The 18,960-nt window shown below is 38.5% G+C and overlaps 2 protein-coding genes across 2 annotated transcripts; both read right to left on the bottom strand.

The window, feature by feature from the left end:
• Positions 1-967: 967 nt before the first annotated feature.
• LOC114100088 (olfactory receptor 1J4-like) lies at positions 968-1,909 on the bottom strand. Its single transcript, XM_027944721.2, has one exon. The coding sequence runs from the start codon at positions 1,907-1,909 to the stop codon at positions 968-970; it is 942 nt and encodes a 313-aa protein (XP_027800522.2).
• A 6,221-nt stretch (positions 1,910-8,130) lies between these two features.
• LOC114100080 (olfactory receptor 1J2) lies at positions 8,131-9,072 on the bottom strand. Its single transcript, XM_027944709.2, has one exon. The coding sequence runs from the start codon at positions 9,070-9,072 to the stop codon at positions 8,131-8,133; it is 942 nt and encodes a 313-aa protein (XP_027800510.2).
• Between the last annotated feature and the right edge of the window lie 9,888 nt (positions 9,073-18,960).

Raw genomic sequence — 18,960 nt, 5'->3', positions numbered from 1 at the left:
TTGAAGGTCAGATGGGTTAGGTGAATGGCCTGAGGCCACACAGCCCCCACTCTGGTACATAAGGCTTGCGATTGAGATCTATTTTTCCTTGCTTGCAGCTACATGGTGCCGAGTCTCAGAAGCACTGGTAATTCTGTTTATCCTCAATTATAGGCCCCAAGATAGAGACCTATGGGGCCCTTCACTGGATGCTGAAGAAGATACGATATAGAAGACAAAGATATATGATTACTCAGCTGTACAGTACAAACCTAGAGTCACTAAATTGAGTATAAATGACTTTCAGGGAGCTAGATAATGAAGAGAATGAATGAGAAAGGGACCAAGTTCAGTGGGGTGACAGAAGGCTCCAGACAATGGATGCTCTGTCTTTCTCATCACCTATCTGGATTGAGCCAATTCTTCATTAAAATTCCCACATGCAGTCAAGAAGATTCAGACAGCTACTTTGAAAGCAAATTGTTGAATGAAGGTTACTATAGTCTAAAAGGGTGGTCAGTGTTCAAGGACTTGTGTCCCTGAATGTAGCAGCTGATCCATAGGTAGAGGGTTTCTTGGTACCATAAAGGGTACTATATAGTTTCTTCTCCTGATCCACAACAATCATTACCACCACCACCAAAAAATTTAAAAACACTGAATGGAAGATGGAGGAAGGAAAAGACATAATTTAGAAATTCTATGCCAAGGGATCTCTTTATTCAACATTACCCAACCATTCATAAGAATATACCCAGGATATAAGAGAAGAAATTTAAGTACCACTAAATAATTTCTAGTGGGCAAGAGAAATCACCAATAATATTAACTCAGAATTCACAGTAGATACTAAATTGTTGCAAGAAAAAGAGAGAATAAAGATAACAAAATACAATTCAAGTAACTAAATATTTATTGAGCACTTATTTTATACTGAGCCCAAGATTAGGAATCTAGCATTTAGAAATACATGAATATATAAGTAATGTCATTGAGACAAGGCTGTTGCCTTATTTAAGAGTTTCTCCACAGCTCTCTTCATGTCTCTGTTCCTAAGGCTATAAATGAAGGGATTCAACAGTGGGGTGACCACTGTGTACATAACAGAAGCAACTATGTCCTTGTTACTGTAGGTGCCAGAAGAGGGGAAGAAATAAACTCCGATAATTGTGCCATAATATAGAGACACCACAGAGAGGTGGGAGCCACAGGTAGACAAGGCTTTGCAGATCCCTTTGCTAGATGGAACTTTGAGAATGGTGGCCCCAATGCGGCCATAAGAGATCAGGATGCACATCAGAGGTAGAGTGACGACTGCCACTCCTAGGGTGAAAATGACCAGTTCATTGAGGGAGGTGTCTGAGCATGAGAGTTTGAGTAAGGCAGCAAGGTCACAGAAGAAATGGGGGATGGTGTTGCCATCACAAAAAGACAGCCTGGCCAGGAGGAGGGTGTGAGACAGGGCGCTGGCACAGGACAGGATCCAAGACACCGCTACTAGCAAGGTACATAGCTCCTTTCTCATGATGATAGCATAGTGCAGGGGGTGACAGATGGCCACGTACCTATCATATGCCATTGAAGTGAGAAGGAAATTGTCCAGATCAGTGAAAAATATGAAAAAATACATCTGTGCTATACATCCTGCATAAGGGATGGACTGATCCTGAGTTTGCATGCTTATTAGCATCTTTGGGACAGTGACAGATGAGAAAGAGATGTCGGTGAGGGCCAAGTGGCTGAGGAAGAAGTACATGGGGGTGTGCAGGCGAGAGTCCAGCCTGATGAGCAGGATGATGAGCAGGTTCCCCAGCACCGTGGTCAGGTACATGCCCAGGAACAGGGCATAGTACATGCCTTGCTGCTCTGGCTGGACGGGGAGCCCCAGGAGGAGGAACTCGGACACACTGCTCTGGTTCTCCATCCTCATGCTGCTCTTCTCTACTGGGACGGGAGGGCCCTTGAAGAAAGTAAAAACAAAGTGTGACTTAGAGCAGGCAGATAAAAGGAGAGCCATTCAAATGATGAATACTGTATACCAGTGTCCATCTTCATTGCCATGTCCCTATTAAAAAATCTTCTAAAATAGAATTTGTCAACAGAGAAGAGAGTTTGATATGGCATTACTCACCATCCAGGGAAGAGGCAACTTTGACCAAAGCATAATTTGCAGCCATGTCTAAGTCAGTGAAGAGAAACCTCCATGGTCTTAGGAGAGGAATATTAGGTTAAGATGGTCCCAATATCTATTCTGATTCTATACTTTAACAGATAATCATTAGCCTTTCTCATGTCTTCAAGTTGCGATCTATCAACTTCTGAAATATGACTGCAAAATCCATCAATAATCAAAGTCGGGGGCAGAAGTTTCAATAGCATATGCCTAAAGAAAACTGGGCCAAAAATTAAGCACCAAAGTTCCCAATATATATAAAATTGATGAGAAAAAAATATCTATTGGTTAAAAGGTCACTGCTATAAAAAGAGAAAACATTATTGGCAGTTCCATATTTATTATAAGTAATAAATTTGTCAGGATCTTTTAGATAATTTTCTAATAACCTTCTGAGTCAATGAGTTATCAAGGCACCATGAAAACACAATCCATAATAGAGTTTTCCTCAACTGAGGATAAAGAAAAGGGCCACTCATGTATCCTTTTCCCTTTTTTAGCTTCCTCACTTGGCTCCCAGAATCTTGATCTTTAGAACTTGCTAATAGGCCCTGTTCAAGATCTAGTTATATCCAGGGCCCCCAACTCATCAGTGTCAAGTGTCTTAAAAATGTATTTGCAGTCTTCCTCATCAACTACTATCTACCCATTAAAATACTCTAAAAACTAAGTTATTCAATCCTGTAAGACAAGTGGGGAAAAAGTTCCCTTTAAGCCCCATATCAGTTAGATGCCTACTAGAGATGCCTATAGACAGAAAGCCAATAAGAAGATATTACAGTTATATTATACTAGTTCTTAACTAAAGGAAAATTTAGAAGTTTTATATAGGTTAATGGTAGGCAAAAAATTCTTTGCTTTTCTAAGTTGGTGATTTGAACATGCTCCTATCCCATATGGATGTACCATCTCCTTTTTAAACTTACTGAAAACAACTAACATATCAGATGTGACAGTTCTGAATATAATAACACCTGGCTCAGTTCTCAATCTGTCCCCGATTGCTTAAATATTCTGGCTCTCCTTGGAACTGTGACTTTAAGATAAGAGCTTCCTGCCTGAGGGTTGCGTGGTCTGTTGAGAAAAGCATTACAATTAGGAATATCTCCAAATTCAGGCAGCATCACTTCATATTTGTGAGTTCTGGGCAAGCAGCAAAACCCCATTTTTCTCATCTTTAAGTTAGAAGTAAGACACTGAGCTTAGGTCCTGAGAATATTCTGAATATTAACAGAACGATAACTCAGATATCCAGTATTCTGGACTTCCCCCTCTTTCTCCATTCTCTTCTGGTTTCCCTCATGCTATAAAATGATGAAATGATGACTCCTTCCCAAAGCTGTAATTCTATCTAGTTTATGAGATTTAGGATTTTAATAAAAGCTCCTGGATCTAATTAAGCCATGCTTTGGTGTTGTCGTAGTTCTGTATTAGCTCTAAGTAAAGACCACGTAGAGATTCTCACTGCACCACACCCAACCTTCTCAATACCTTAACAGCTGCTTGCTAATAATGGATATTTTCTTGATAGTGAGGGTGTGTGCTGTAGAAGGCAAAGCCCAAGTTTTTAAGCCAGATAGAAGGGATTCAAATGTTGCATCTCTTGGAACTTCAGTTTCTCCTCTGTAAAACTGGAATAATAATCCCTGCCTTTTACTGTAAGAATTAAGTAAAATGGTGTCTGTAAAACAACTCTCTCATAGGAGCTGTTCTAGATGAGCTGACATAGCTTCTATTAAATAAAGAGAATAAAGATCTCTAGGGAAGACACTCAGTGTCTTTAATGAAAACCAGGAGAAAAAAGTAACTATGTGGAAATATTCAAAATCCTCTATTTTAGCTATTTTGAAATACACAATACATTGTAGTAGATCTTTCCTAGGAGCAGGGTTTGATGTCTTTAATGAAGGTCTGAAACTACACTAAGGGTCATAGGTAAGAAATCATCAGGGTGATTCTAACAGGGAGTTGCATTATGAGAGCTTTGCTAAAAAAGAAATCAAGGCTCTATAGCCAGAAATAACTTCAAACATACATACAATAAAAGTAGGACTGCTATACAAATAGGAGGGAATGATCAGGGACTTTGGAGAGAAACACTAAAGAGAACTGATTTACACTACACACGTTAAGTAGCACACATCCTGATACCTAAAACATGAATGATGACACAATACTTCCAGCCTGGATTTGGGGGTGTGCTTGCTAATTTATATAGTCATTTGGCTCTATTCCTCCACTCCCTAAGACTTGGAGATAGAGGCATGAGCATTATTGACTAGTGATGGTTGCTATATCCTTTCAGCACAGAGAGCATAGGGAGTCTCTGGGCACCTGTGTATGCACACACACCTGCTACTGATGAATTCCCAGTCCTGCTCTGAACTTTATGCTCAGGTTATCCTACTCCCAGAGATTTGTATTGCCTTCTCAGATGCTCTCCAGTAGACCTAGATTTTGCATATAACTTCCTTGGCATGGACATCAAAGAGAAAAGTCATGAGCCTGGAGCTTGCTTCTCTCATTTCACCAGCTTCAGAAATGGAGATGTGAAGACTTCACTCTATCCACTAGGGTTAGGACCCAATGGGACAGGACACCAAGTTGTGATTAGAGACTTGAATTAGACATGTATTAATTTCTCAGTTTTCCTCTTACTCCCTCTAGGACAGATGCCCCAGGGCAGTGGTCTCTAAACTTTAATATTCAGCAGAATCAACTGGGGACCTTGTTAAAGATGCAGATCTCAGATCCACCTCCAGAGATGTTCATTTATGAGATTTGGGGCCAGATATTTTTCAGGAAGGTGTTTCTGAGGACAGACTTTGAAGAAACACTGTCTTTATGAAGAGCATCAGGATGCAGGCCCTGAGCTCAAGAGATGGGGAAATTCGTTCCCTGCCAGATTCGGATTGCCCCTGTTAGGTCATAGTTTGGGATGTGCAGAGGAATTTCCCTCTCAAATGCAAAGTACCTTTTGCTTGTCTGTTTGTAAAAGTAATGCATCTTCATCACGTGAATCCAAATACTCTGGACATGAAAATGATGGCAAAAGTTAAAATACCTTGCCTATCCATTATTCATTTCTAAACCTTTTAAAATGATTTTTATTAGTAAACATTTATATTTATGCAAGTGGGATTCATTTTATAGTATTTCATGATTCTTTTTCTATAATTATTTTACTTACATTTATATTTCCACTTCTATGTGCATCATTACTTTTAAAATATACTTAAAGTAAAAAGGTTTAATCAGTCTCTTCTGGAATTAGCACAAAGATTCCCTATGCGATGTTATTAAAGATTATATAAGGTTTTGAAATCATCTATTGTGTCAGTTGCCCAATCGAGGCTACTTTAATATTTCTAAAAGCATCAACTGTAATGGGCTTCTCTGTTTGGGCTCCTCAGTATCCGTGGCTTGATTGTTTGAAAAGGCAACAAACAATCCAACTGAGAAAATGCCTGAACAATAAAAGTTCCAGTTGAACTCCGGAAAAGGAGGTGACCATGTCAAATTGTTTCCACTCACCTGTAGTATAAACCAAAGATTATGGAATGAAGTTTTATGAGAAGGGCAGAAAGGGCTATTGCAATTTTTTCACATTCTATATTGAATATCAAACATCCAACTCCTTCAAAATGTTTTGGTTTGCATCCTCACATCCCAAGCAGACTCTGTAGGTATCACTATAGCCTTCAATGTCATTCCGACTGCTGGTTACATACTATCTAATCTTATATTTATGAGTGAAATTGGGAAAACATTGTATTTTGCATAGGCAGGTGCCAAAACAAACAAAACCAAAATCACTCCCCAAGAAAAACAATCCACAGAAGTGATGTAAAGACCAATATAAAAATGTGATGTATCTAATGATAATAATGTGGATTGGATTTTATACAAATGCTATCTTATGTCCTGTGTCCAGAAACATGTCAAGTTCTATGACACCTTTTAGAAATAAATGACATCATGGAGCACAAAATTAGTCAATGTTCTGCCAAGAACTCAAGAGTACCAGTGTGTGTGTGTGTGTGTGTGTGTGTGTGTGTATGTGTGTGTGTGGTGGGGGTTACAGCTTTTTCAATATCATCTAAAGTTTTAATGCATATTTTATTATATCATGTGTGAAATAATTGTTAGTGCAAAATAAGAAAATATGATTTTTAGAGTTATTCTAGAACATGTGAACATGTTCTAATGATAGAGGGAAAATCAGAGTATTGAGTGATATTAATAAAGTCACAAGTCACATCGAATTTACTCAAAATTTAATGGAAAAAAAACCATGTTGAACATATGATGTATGTTTTCAAAACTTTGGATTTATTTTCACTTAATTGTAGTTTGATGTGATAATACAAGATATGGTATATGGTAGCTGGTATGTCTATCTTCTGTATGAAAGAGAAAAAGAATTCTCATGCCTCGGGAAAGAATATTAGATTTTTAAAATTTCTTATTAGAATATTATCTATTATATTAGAGCTTAAAAATTTTACTGCATCCAGAATTAAATAGAAAAATATCAGCATGAACCACTGTTTCCTCTATAACTAAAATAATTGAAGCTGTCTCTTGCTTCACTCTACCTGGAACAGAATTCATGAAATGTGCATCCGACAACTTCCCAGATTGAGTTCTTAGACCAGTTCTTTTCAAATTCTAGTTCACATTTCTGCAGAATCAGGGCTGCCTGGGAGGTTGTTAGAAATGCAAGTTCTTGGGCCCTACATCAAAACTGCTGAATCAGAATTTATGGACGTAGATCATAGGGATCCATACTTAGCAAGCTCTCCAAGGATCCTTATGTACCCTAAAGTTTGATGGGTTTTGCTTTCATTTTTTATTTAGGAAAGCAGGATGTCCAGGAAGGATAGTCAGGGCTGAATCCACAGTAGCATTTGTAGGAAAATGATGGTACCTTCAGAGAGTTTGCACTCTTATTTGGTTATATTTCTAAAGAGGCCAAAATGAAGCACTTCTTCATTAATGATTGAGTTTGGAAGCTAAACAAAATCAATGACACAGTGTTGGCAAAGGGGGGGGGCCTTGGGGATGTATTGACCACCAGACACCTCGCTCTTCAGAGCTGTGACATATTACATTATGAGCAGAGAGTGATATATTTCCTCTTATTTAAGTGACAAGTTATTTTTGTTCTTTGATTTAAGTAGACCCATAAAGATGAAAATAAAACCCACTTAGTCTGAACAGGAGAGAAGAGTTAAATAATACAGCACATTCTTTGATTCTGGGTTGTTTTAAAGCCTGGGACTGTGGGTCAAAAATATATGGCTTTCCAAAAATCTCAAATAAGGAATAACCAAACTCTGAATTATTGTATTATTTATGACTCCCAAATTGAAGAAATAAGTAATAAAATTAATTTCATATTTACTAATCCAAATCTTTTTATAAGAAAGCCATTTGGAAAGTATAATAGTAATTACTAGAGGTTAGAAAAGGTAAATGTGAGAAGAGGTGGAGGAAAGTTATAAAAAAGCTACCAAAGAGCCAGATAGGAGGAATTCCAGTTAGATAGATTCTAGTGTTTTACAGTAAGATGTGTGACTATAGGTCAAAATAACTTCTTATATGATTTTTGAAGAACTAGAGGACAGGTGCTTGAAGTGTCCAAACAAAAAATAATGAAAAGGAGATGGAAATGCTAATTAATCTTGTTTGTTCAGTACACAATTGTATACATGTACCCCCCAAATATGTACAATTATTTTGTGTTAATAAAAAATAAAACAATTTTAAAAATCTAGTTGTAAAGGAGAACATTGTATAAAAAAATGAAATTCTGGTCAATGAATATTTAAAAGATACATTCAACATGCTGTCATTTGTCTTAGAGCTTAGAGACATAAACTGTTTTGAAACACATTCAAATGGAAATCAAATACAGCACATCAACCAAAATGGAGTTCTGAAAAATAAATGAATAAATAGATAAAAGTCAAGTGTCACTGTGAGAAAAATGTTGCTCTACTGAAGAGTTTCCCAAGGGCAGCTTTCATATCCCTGTTCCTCAGGCTGTAGATAAAGGGATTCAACATGGGTGTGACCACAGTGTACATGATGGCCACAATGATGTCCTTGTCAAGGAAATTGCTGAAAGTTGGGAAAAGGTACTGTCCAAATATGGCTCCGTAATACAGACACACAACAGAGAGATGAGAGCCACATGTGGACAAAGCTTTGCAGATTCCCTTGGTTGAAGGGACCCTCAGGATAGTGGTTCCAATGTAGCCATACGATACCAGGATACATACAAATGGCAGAGTGATGACCACCACCCCGACTGTGAACATGACCAACTCATTGAGGAAAATGTCTGAGCAGGCCAGCTTGAGCAGGGCAGCCAGGTCACAGAAGAAGTGAGGGATGGTGTTAGCAGCACAGAAAGACAGCCGGCTCAGGAGAAGGGTATGAGACAGGGAGCTGGCACAGGACAGGATCCAGGATACAGCCACCAACAAGGTACACAGCTCCTCCCTCATGATGGTGGTATAGTGGAGAGGGTGACATATGGCAACATATCGGTCATATGCCATTGATGTAATAAGGAAGCTGTCCAGGTCAGTAAAAAATATGAAAAAATACATCTGGGAAATGCACCCTGCAAAAGGGATAGACTTGTGACTAGTCTGCATGTTCACCAGCATCTTTGGGACAGTGACAGATGAGAAAGAGATGTCAGTGAGGGCCAAGTGGCTGAGGAAGAAGTACATGGGGGTGTGCAGGCGAGAGTCCAGCCTGATGAGCAGGATGATGAGCAGGTTCCCCAGCACCGTGGTCAGGTACATGCCCAGGAACAGGGTGAAGACCATGCTCCGCTGCTCTGGCCAGATGGGGAGCCCCAGGAGGAGGAACTCGGACACACTGCTCTGGTTCTCCGTCCTCATGCTGCTCTTCCTCGTGATCCAGATGGAGAATGGTTGAGAATATTAGGAATGGAACTCTGAAATAATCATTTTTAACAGTCATATAAAAAAGATTCATGTACTATTTCAAGAGAGTGGGAAACAACCTATTTCTCCTTATATATTGGTAATGGAGAACTAGAAAGATTATTGATCACAAATGTTAAGGAGGGACAGCATTTTTTGTTCACTGACAAAATGTAATTCTTGCACCTGTGCCAGTGAGAATTAGATTGTGGAAAAAACATTGCTGCCAAGTTACTGCCCCAAGAAGTTTCTGTGGGAGTATTCCAAATAATTAACCATGGCGCAGCAACAATTAGATTTGATTTTTATATCCATTACTAAATTTCAGGTGAAAGGTGGCTTTTTCAAATGAAAATCTGCAAAGCATAATATTGTTTTCTTCAAAAAAACTGTCATAAACATGCATACATTTTTGTTTCAATTAAGTAAAGGGGCCCTAAAAAATCTTGATTTTTTATCAATTCATTCTCTCTGTTACAACTAAAGAGACCTTTAAAAAATATTTATTTCAACATGATTTCTCCTGTTTAAAAATCCAAAGATTCCCACCGATCTTAAGATGAGAGTAACAACCTTAATATGGCTTAACAGCCCTCTTAAACCTGTGTCTTCTACATTTCCCATCAATTTTCTCTATCATCATTGCTTTCCCCACTGTTGACTTCTCTGTTTCAACTTTCCCAAAGACACATTTCCATTTAATGTCATTTAGATCCCTTCTCCTTGGTGATGGTTTTTGTGATCTAGTGCCTTGTTGGGAAAGCAAAGACAAGACTGGCTCCTGGAAAATATTTTAGGCAAATTTTTGTTTATGCCTTATTGTCTAATGGTCAACACGGGGTAAGTTAGGCGACAATTTGATATCATTTTAAATGATATTCCAAGTTTTATGGTATATATTTTTCTAAATACTTCTCAATCTAGTCCCCCTTTCTTCCTTTGATTACTTGATAAAACTTATCCTATATGAATTGTGATGGCAAACAAAGTGACATTTTAGTTGTATCCCAAGTTTTCATCTCCCTCCTAGGTGCTCCTATCATTTTAAAACACAGCATCTCCTAATCAGTTGTGGTAAGCAGTATATTGATCTCAAAGATGACTACATCCTTGTTTCCAAATCTGTGGCTATGTTAAGGTACATGACAAGGGGGAATTGAGGCTGCAGATGGAAATAGGGTTTCTAATCAGATGACTTTAGAACAAGAAGATTATCTGCATTAGCTCAACATAACCACACATTCTTAAATGTGGAAGCAGATGCTGGAGGGTCATAGTCAAAGACAGACTTGAAGATATTAAGCCACTGGTTTGGAAGATGGAGGAAGGGCTATAAGCCAAGGAAGGCAAGCTAGCAGCTGGAGCAGGCAGGGAAACAGATTCTGACCTTTAGAACGGCAAGATGGTAAACTCGTGGTGCATTTTATAGTCATGACATTTGGGGTAATTTATTAGAGCACTAACAGTAGACTTATACATTAGTGCTGGAATGACTTCAGGTACATCCAACTGTTCTGGGTGTCTGGGTGCCAATATGCAACAAAGTCCAAGTCTTTTTCCACAACTCCACAGCACAAGGATGCAATCACTCAGCAAAGCGATTTCCTACCTGAGACACAGGGAAATGAAGTTACTAGCTCAGCAAGAACATTTGTCTCTAATCATATAGGAGAGGTCAACCACCGCATTTCCTAAAACAATCTCAAGATGATCATTTTTTAAATAAGAAAAGGAGAGCTAAGAAGGGGCTCTTCTTCATCCAATGACTTTCTAATCAAGAGCAAACATTCAGCAGAAGACAAACCAGGGACAGGTTTCAGAACATCTGACTTTTAAAATGTAACTCTATAGGCTTCATTCTATTCCTAGAAGGCTTCTGCATCCTAACTTACAATCATGCATACTGAGACTCATCAGAAGAAAATGTTACAAGTGTTAGGCTCAAACCTCCTCCCTTGTCTAGAATCCCAAGAGTGAACATTTTCTCTTCTCTTCTTCTTCCTCCTCTTCCTCCTCCTCTACCACCCTCACTGAAGGCACCATGAGACTGGGGAAAAGGCTCAGGTTTTGGAATAAAATAGGCTTGGCTCATGGTCATACTTTGTTCATGGTATTTTGACCCATAGCAGATTTCTTAACCTTTGCTGGAATTATCATTCAGGTGGATGAGATATAGATGCTATTTACCAGGAAAGGAAACTGCCCAGGAAACTCAGGCTGTCCTGGATGCAGTGCCTGTGCCCCAGATTGTATTTGCAAATGAGCTGGATAATTTAGCAGACAGCAAAATGCCAATCCACGAGCAGCCCACCATACCCCAAAGCCGAGGCTGGAGAGTGGCTGTGTATTCTGCAAGATGTGATAAAGCCTCTGTGCTTGCCCTGACCCTGGCCTCCTACACCACCCCCACTTTGATAATCCTTCTTCACTGAGCCTTTCTCTTAAAGTCCCCTCTTACTGTTTCAGAGGCCATGACATATCTGAACAATTCCTACACAGACAGACATTAGGAACCAAATAAGTGGCCCTTTGGAGAGACATTTGTCCTTAAAAACCCATGCTCTCATTCAACGTCTAGACTTCCAAACCCTGCAGTCGTTTGTTAAGGCATTACAGATTGTTCTGCCTAAACAGAGAGATATTTTTGTCATCAAGGAAAAATACCCCTAATGTTGGTAGTTAGAACATTACTTTAACCATAGAGAGAGACGTTTGGGGAGCCGAGAAGGATTTCCCCAAACTGGCGAAACACTCCAACAATTGGGAATGCTCACTTCCTGTGCTGTTCAGATGTGGTTTTTTAGGCCAGGATCCAAGGCAAACGAATGCCTGTCTCTATCTCTTCATCCACTTTTCTCTCTTTTTCCTTTCTCTCATCCTGTCTTCTTTTTCTTACCTTTTTCTCTTTCCTCTCCTAATCTCCACCGTCTCTGTCCCCATATCTCTATTCTTCTCTATTCTTTCGTCACTCCATCTCTCTCTTTTCTCTTTCTTTTTTTAATGAGGTAACTTTTTTTCATAGCTTTATTTTATTCATTTATTTTTTATGTGATGCTGAGGATCAAACCCAGGGCCTCACATGGGCTAGGCACTCACTCTACCACTGAGCCCCAAACCCAGCCCATTTTCTCTTTCTTACTCTGTTTCCTATTGTCTTTTCTCATCCATGCCCAAGTCTGCCTTCTGAATTTTCCTCCTTTATATCCATATATAAGACATTAATTACTGAGGGGAAAAATTCATCCCCATTTCATCCCCATTACTGACCTTGACTGCTTTTATGATCAGGTATTTGGTGGGTGAGTGTGTCCTGAGGTTCTCTGTGGGAACTAAAAACCAGTTTCCAAGAACCTAGACACTTCTTGGGCATCAAGAAGAAATGCTACAAGCTCAATTTCTCATTGCTGCTTGCCAGTCCCAGATCTAAATATGAGAATAACTAAGTATAAAGACCCCTGGGGTGTAGGGAGTAGACCTTGTAATTTCCGGGTAAAAGCATCCATCAGACTTCAGTTAATTGCCCCTCCCCCCCCCTTGATTCCTCTAGGAAAGGAGTCCTATGGGAGGCATTTTTGTTCTGGGAACCTGAGAGGATGAGTCCACAGAGAAAGCATCTCAAGGCACTCTTGGCCTGTCTTCTGCTTTGCCCTCTGCCTTCCCAGCCTTAATCATACTTGGTTTGAGGTCAGGGAGGAGTGAAAATAAACTGCTTCCAACCAGGTCCAAATGGAAAGCTAAGTGATTGGCTGGCCTCTGGGAAGTTAGGTAGAACCACATCCTTTTCAAAGGGTTTTTATTGGGCCCTTCCCACCAGGTAGCCCAGAGGATGTGACTTTGTGTTTCTTTACTCTGATGATCCTATTCAATGCAAAGTGGAAAGAGAAAGGGAAAAATAACTTTTATTTTGAAGTTTAATTGCTTTGCTGACAAACTTAGGTATGGTTATATCAAATAAAAATAGTTTTCAAGGGAGGAAGGATGGAAAGAAGGGATGAAGGAGAGGAAGTCAAAAGTAAACAAAAAATACCAAAAAAAATGAACTTGAAAATAGAAAAAAAATCTGACACATAAAATCCAGAAAAATTGTCTCACACTTGAAAAGCTTCAGGTTCTTTGAAGTTGACCCTTTGAAAAAGTGATTTATTTATTTATTTTATCATTTGTAATTCTTAGGGGTGAGATAACAGACAATATAGAGAAGGATTTTAATTTTAGATTATAAACCTTGAGAGTTTGTTGGCCTTTTTCAAAACTGGGTTTAAGAGGTGGTAGATATAGTGAAGATCTTATGTGGGCAGCTTCTTTCTAGGTGATGATGCTGTTTTACTGACACAGCTTCATGAACTTTGAAACAAAGGGATTTGGAGACTCTCTCAACTCAGAATGGTTGAATCCTGCTGGGATTTCAGGCAAAAGCCAGGAAAGAAAGTTAACAGCATCTAGCCACCTCAACAAGCTTTTCATAAATCTCTTTTAATGGTTATGTCATAATAGTTTCAATGGATGTCTATCACAGTCAACATAACCTTTCCTTTACTGATGAAAACAAGGCTGTAATTTTTCTCTCTTAAAATTCTCTTTTAATTAGACATCTTTCTATATAAAGCTGTTTCAGTATGGAGCTAAGTAGAAACTTTGTCAACACCTACATCATCAACTACCCAACTCCAGTAGCTGCTATTTTGCTATAGATTGTGGCAAATCAGTCACAGTTGTCCTCTCTCCATCAACTTGGGTGCATTTGCACAAACAAACCCTTCAAAAATGTGGAAGTTTTATTCTTTTCTCTCATTTTTCAATGACTTCCATTGCATTGAACTCACTCTTCTCAACTCACTCTTTTTAAGGTGGCTTAAAACCTGGAACAGCTTTACCTATAAAATATTAAATTTAGACATTGCATTCCTTCTCTTTCCACTTTACCCAGCATATAGGCCACTAGATAAAACCTATCTAGTCTCTGATTCTATTTTTTCCCCCAAATTTGTTTTGCCTTCACTCTGTTACCTCTCCAGTCTGGATCTTATGGTTTATCACTCATAACAATTTGCCCAAGTCTTAGGCATGGTGGTCTTCTGTGCACTCATGCAGCAAATCTTCAACGTTAGCTCCATCCATCTGGTCACATTCGCACCTCCTTATTTTCCATTTATTCATCAATACACCGGAATCTAGGTTCCTTTCCCACCAGGCACAGATATTGTTCTTAGTCATGTCATCAAGATTGCCCTTATTAGGAGATCCAATGGATGGTTTTAGCACTTCATCATTTTACCCCTTAGCTACCCTGACCCCATATTTTTATATTTTCCTCACACATCTCTGGTTGCTCTTTGGTGCCTTCTTTCCTCTTTCTCTGCTATTTCTTCAGTTGTGAATGTTCTTTGTCCTCTGTCTTCAGCGACTGTTCTCTTAGCTTTTCTCAGTTTCCTACTCTTCTCATCTCCTTTCCCCCCTCCTCTTCTCCCCTCTATCTCCTTTTTACTCAGTTTTTCTTACTCATTTCTTTTCTTTTTAGGTGTTATGGCTTGGATATGAGATGTCCCCTAAAAGCTCATGTGTTAACGCAGGAAGGTTCAGAGGGGAAATGATTAGATTGTCAGATCTGTAACCAGTGAATTAACCCACTTAGTGTTTTAGTAGTTTGAAGGTACTACTAGATGGTAACTATAGGTGGTGGGTTGTGGCTGGAGAAAGTAGGTCACTGTGGTGTGCCCTTGGGGATTATATCTTCTTTCTGGCTACCATGAGCTGAGCATCTGTCCTTCACCACACCCTTCCACCCTTCCGCCAGATGTCCAGAGCAATGAATTCAGCCAACCATGGAGTGAAGCCTCAGAAACTGTGAGCCCCAAATAAACTTCTCCTCCTCGAAGTTGTTCTTATCAAATATTTTAGGCACAGTGACAGAAATATAACACTTTAGGCAATCTAATTCTTTTTGATGGTCCATGAATTTCTGCCTCTAGCCAAAAGAATTTTTGAAATTTTTTTCTCAAGGATAACCAACAGAGGGGCTGGGGATGTGGCTCAAACGATAGCGCACTCGCCTGGCATGCGTGCGGCCGGGGTTCGATCCTCAGCACCACATACAAACAAAGATGTTGTGTCCTCCGAAAACTAAAAATAAATATTAAAAAAAATTCTCTCTCTCTCTCTCACTCACTCTCTCTCTCTAAAAAAGGATAACCAATAGATACCTCATTCTCAATGTATTAAAACTTCTCAAATCTCTTTTTCCTTCTGTGTCCCCCAGCTGTGTGAATAGCACAATCATACTAGCTGTTCGATTTATGAGTTTATAGAGGTTTTTATCTTCTCTGTTCACTTCATTTTTTTTACAGCTTTATAAAAATCAGTGCACGTAAAATTACCATAGTTAGATCCTGACCTTGAAGGAGGACTTAATATAATTCTAATTGTCTCTCTGAGACAGACTTTCATAATCTCTTACCTAAATGACTGTGGCCACCCCCTAAACAGACCTTGTTAAATGCTTAGACTTGCCCCCCAGGAGTCCATGCCCCGCCTTCTGACATATCTTTTATCCACTGCAAACACAGACTCATTATCCATTCACTACCTACATGAATGGTTTTTAATATGAACCCTTTATTTTATGATCAAATCCTTTCAGGGCTCTCCCTTTTCTTTTGGGTAAGGAGCATATTCTTTTGAAAGGTTCTGCATGATTCATTTTTTCTAACCTCTCTGGGTTCATCGTGAACCTTTTCCCTAGTTGAACTATACATTTTTGTTATCTTAACTTTATTTTTTATAAAATTTCTTCTGATTAGTAATACCTGATAGTAGAATGCATTTTGGCACATCATACACAAATGGAGTATAACTTTTCATTCTTCTGGTTGTAAATGATGTAGAATCACATCAGTTGTGTAATCATATATGTCCATAGGGTAATGATGTCTGATTCATTCTACTATCCTTTCTATGCCATACCCTCTCCCCTCCTGTCCCTCCTCTCTGCCTAATCCAAACTACCTCTATTTTTCCCTAGACTGTCCCCCCCTCTTATTGTGAATAGCATCCACATATTGGAGAAAACATTCAGCCTTTGGTTTGGGGGACTGGCTTATTTCTCTTAGCATGATATTCTCCAGTTCCAACCATTTACCTGCAAATGCCATAATTTCATTTTTCTTTAAGGTTGAGTAATATTCCATTGTGTATATATACCATATTTTGTTGATCCATTTGTCTGTTGAAGGGCATCTGGGTTGGTCCCATAGTTTGGCTATTGTGATGATATTTTTCAAATCTGTCATGCTTTTTCTTTTCCTGGTCTTATTGTATTCCTGATTTCTGCCTTCTACATGTCCTTCCTCTCCACTGCACCTTCTGTTAGTTTTCATCATCTGCCTCCTTTTAACTTCCTACACAAGGTCCTTGCCTTATCCCTTTAATTTGAGTTTGATGCCCCTTCTCTGCCCTCCCACAGCCTTCAGACATCACCTTTATTACAGCATTTGCCACACACCACTTTGACCATCCTGCTCAATGGATTGGGAGCTCTTGGAGAGGAAAAAAAAAAAAAACAACTGTGCTTTTCAAATCTTTACTCACTCTCCTTCACAAAGTCTTGCCATAGTCAATACACAATATTTTAATTAGTATTTAAAATGGATGAATGATGAGTGAAAGAAATAGTGAATAAAAGGCTATCTCCTCCACATGAATCTCTGTTTCTTCTCTATTCTTGACAATCTGAATGTACTCGTTTTCTGAAGGTTTCTTATACTCATGTGGTCAAAAGAATATTCCATGACCCTGAGAATGTGTCATAATTAATTATTATAACTAATTAGTTATGACACATAACTACCAAAAAAATTCTTGCATGTATTCAAGTGTTTCTGTAGGAAAAAAATTCTCTACTCCTTCATAAGTGCTTATTCCCCAGGGCCTAGTAGAAACTTTTTTTCCTGGTTCCAAATTAAATGGGGGAAGGAAGAAGCCCATATGCTACAGAGCCCACTGTTGTAGGAAATATCATAGCACAAAAACTAGACTTTAGGCTTGAAGTTGATGCATTTGGGTGTGAAAACACATTTGGCCATTTTCTTTAGAGCCATTCTCAAACTCAACAAAATGGGGAAAAAACTACCCACCTCAAGAACTGTCATTGTTAAATAAGTTCATAAATAAGATATTAAAATTCTTTATAAATAAATGAATCCGTAAGTAATAAAAATTATTTACATTTTTATTCTCAAAGGAGTTGGCTGTCTTTGGTATCTGGGAAAGGCACTGGGAATAGTTAGGGAACCACAGCAATCACTTCCTAATTGTCTCTCACCAGAAACTTGTGGCAGTGGTCCCCTGGGTTCCTGATCTGGCTGGTAAAGAGGGATCTCTTTGTCATTGTCTTAGAGGCGACGAAAAGGAAAGACTGCTCCTCTTCCCCATGTCTGAGCTGATCTTGTGACTTATCTCCCTATCCTAGGTCTAAGTCTCTTGGAGAGAAAATGAAAAATTAGTTCAAACCATGGAGGTGACAGTGTTTGAATTTATCTCTCACTGAGCTAGGTAAGGGCAATGCTTATAGTCTCCATTCAGAAATGTGTGTGTGTGTGTGTGTGTGTGTGTGCGTGTGTGGTAATGGTCCACACATGTATGCTTGTGCCAGGTACACTGTATATAATTTCTTTGGACCTTCTCAGATAACTTGGGTGGACATAATAATGATAATTCTTTGGGGTTTGAACTTTCCAGGAAAATGTTATCTTTTTTCATGTCACACGTTGCTGAATATCTGACCTACATTCCAGCTGTGAGCATACCCTTCCAGGTTAAAAAATAAAATAATAATAATAATGACCTGCATTATTACAAATAGTTATAAATATGCCCATGTATAATTTTCTATAATCTACTTTCAGAAATTTTATAAACTTTTCATGAATTCACTTCATTTAAAAAAAATTTTTCCTTCCACTGAAAGTGTACCGTAGTTGCTGTAACCTTTCTCTATTGATGAAAATCAGGAAGCCCAGGAAAAACATTGGCCAGGGTCTTCTGATTTTGTCTTGAAGTCCTAAAAATTCCACTTTATGCTCAGTTGTCATTATATGAAGTAGCTGGTATCCTAGTTTCTCTATTTACCCCTAATCATCTAATCAAGCCTTCTATCCAAAGACTTTTGGGAAATTACAGATCTCACCTTCTCCTTAATGAGGAACTGTATATACAGGTGTCTCTTTTGTGAAAAATACACTTCTAGAGGCAAGAGAGCCCAGTGTTTAAGAGCATGGGTTTGAAATAAGAAAAATGTGGACTGAATGATATTCCCATCATTTTCAAAATATATGATTTTAGGCACATTACTTACACACTCTAAGCCCTAATTTCCAATTGGTTAAATAAGAACGATACTATTTTCATTCCTAATTTTAATAATATTATAATCTATAATAAATACCAATAATACTATAGTATTAATAATATTTATAATCACTAATAGTATTACTCACAATACTAATTTTTATTATCAGTATTACTGATATTATCATGTAGGCACAAATCTTGAAATCATAGATTCTGATTCATTCATAAATTCTCAGATTTACTTCTTGAAATTCTTGAGTGCTCCCAGGCAGCAAGTGCTGTCTTACTGGGCCATATATTTAATGAGAGCATTTAATATAGTTGGAAGAATATAGTCTTTCAGGTCAGATAGACTTCGGCTCAACATAGACTAATGCTATAACATTGGGTGAGTTTCATCACTGAGTCCCGGTGTCCTCCTCTCTAAAATGAGGATCAGAATGCTTATGTTGAAAGGTTGTGGGACAAGTGAATAGTATTTGAAAAGTACCTAAAGCA

The sequence above is a fragment of the Marmota flaviventris genome, chromosome 13 (genome assembly GCF_047511675.1).
Source record: "Marmota flaviventris isolate mMarFla1 chromosome 13, mMarFla1.hap1, whole genome shotgun sequence".
Classification (NCBI taxonomy): Eukaryota; Metazoa; Chordata; class Mammalia; order Rodentia; family Sciuridae; genus Marmota; species Marmota flaviventris.
The sequence above is the reverse complement of the archived record's forward strand: the minus strand, read 5'-3'. Positions and strand labels throughout refer to the sequence as shown.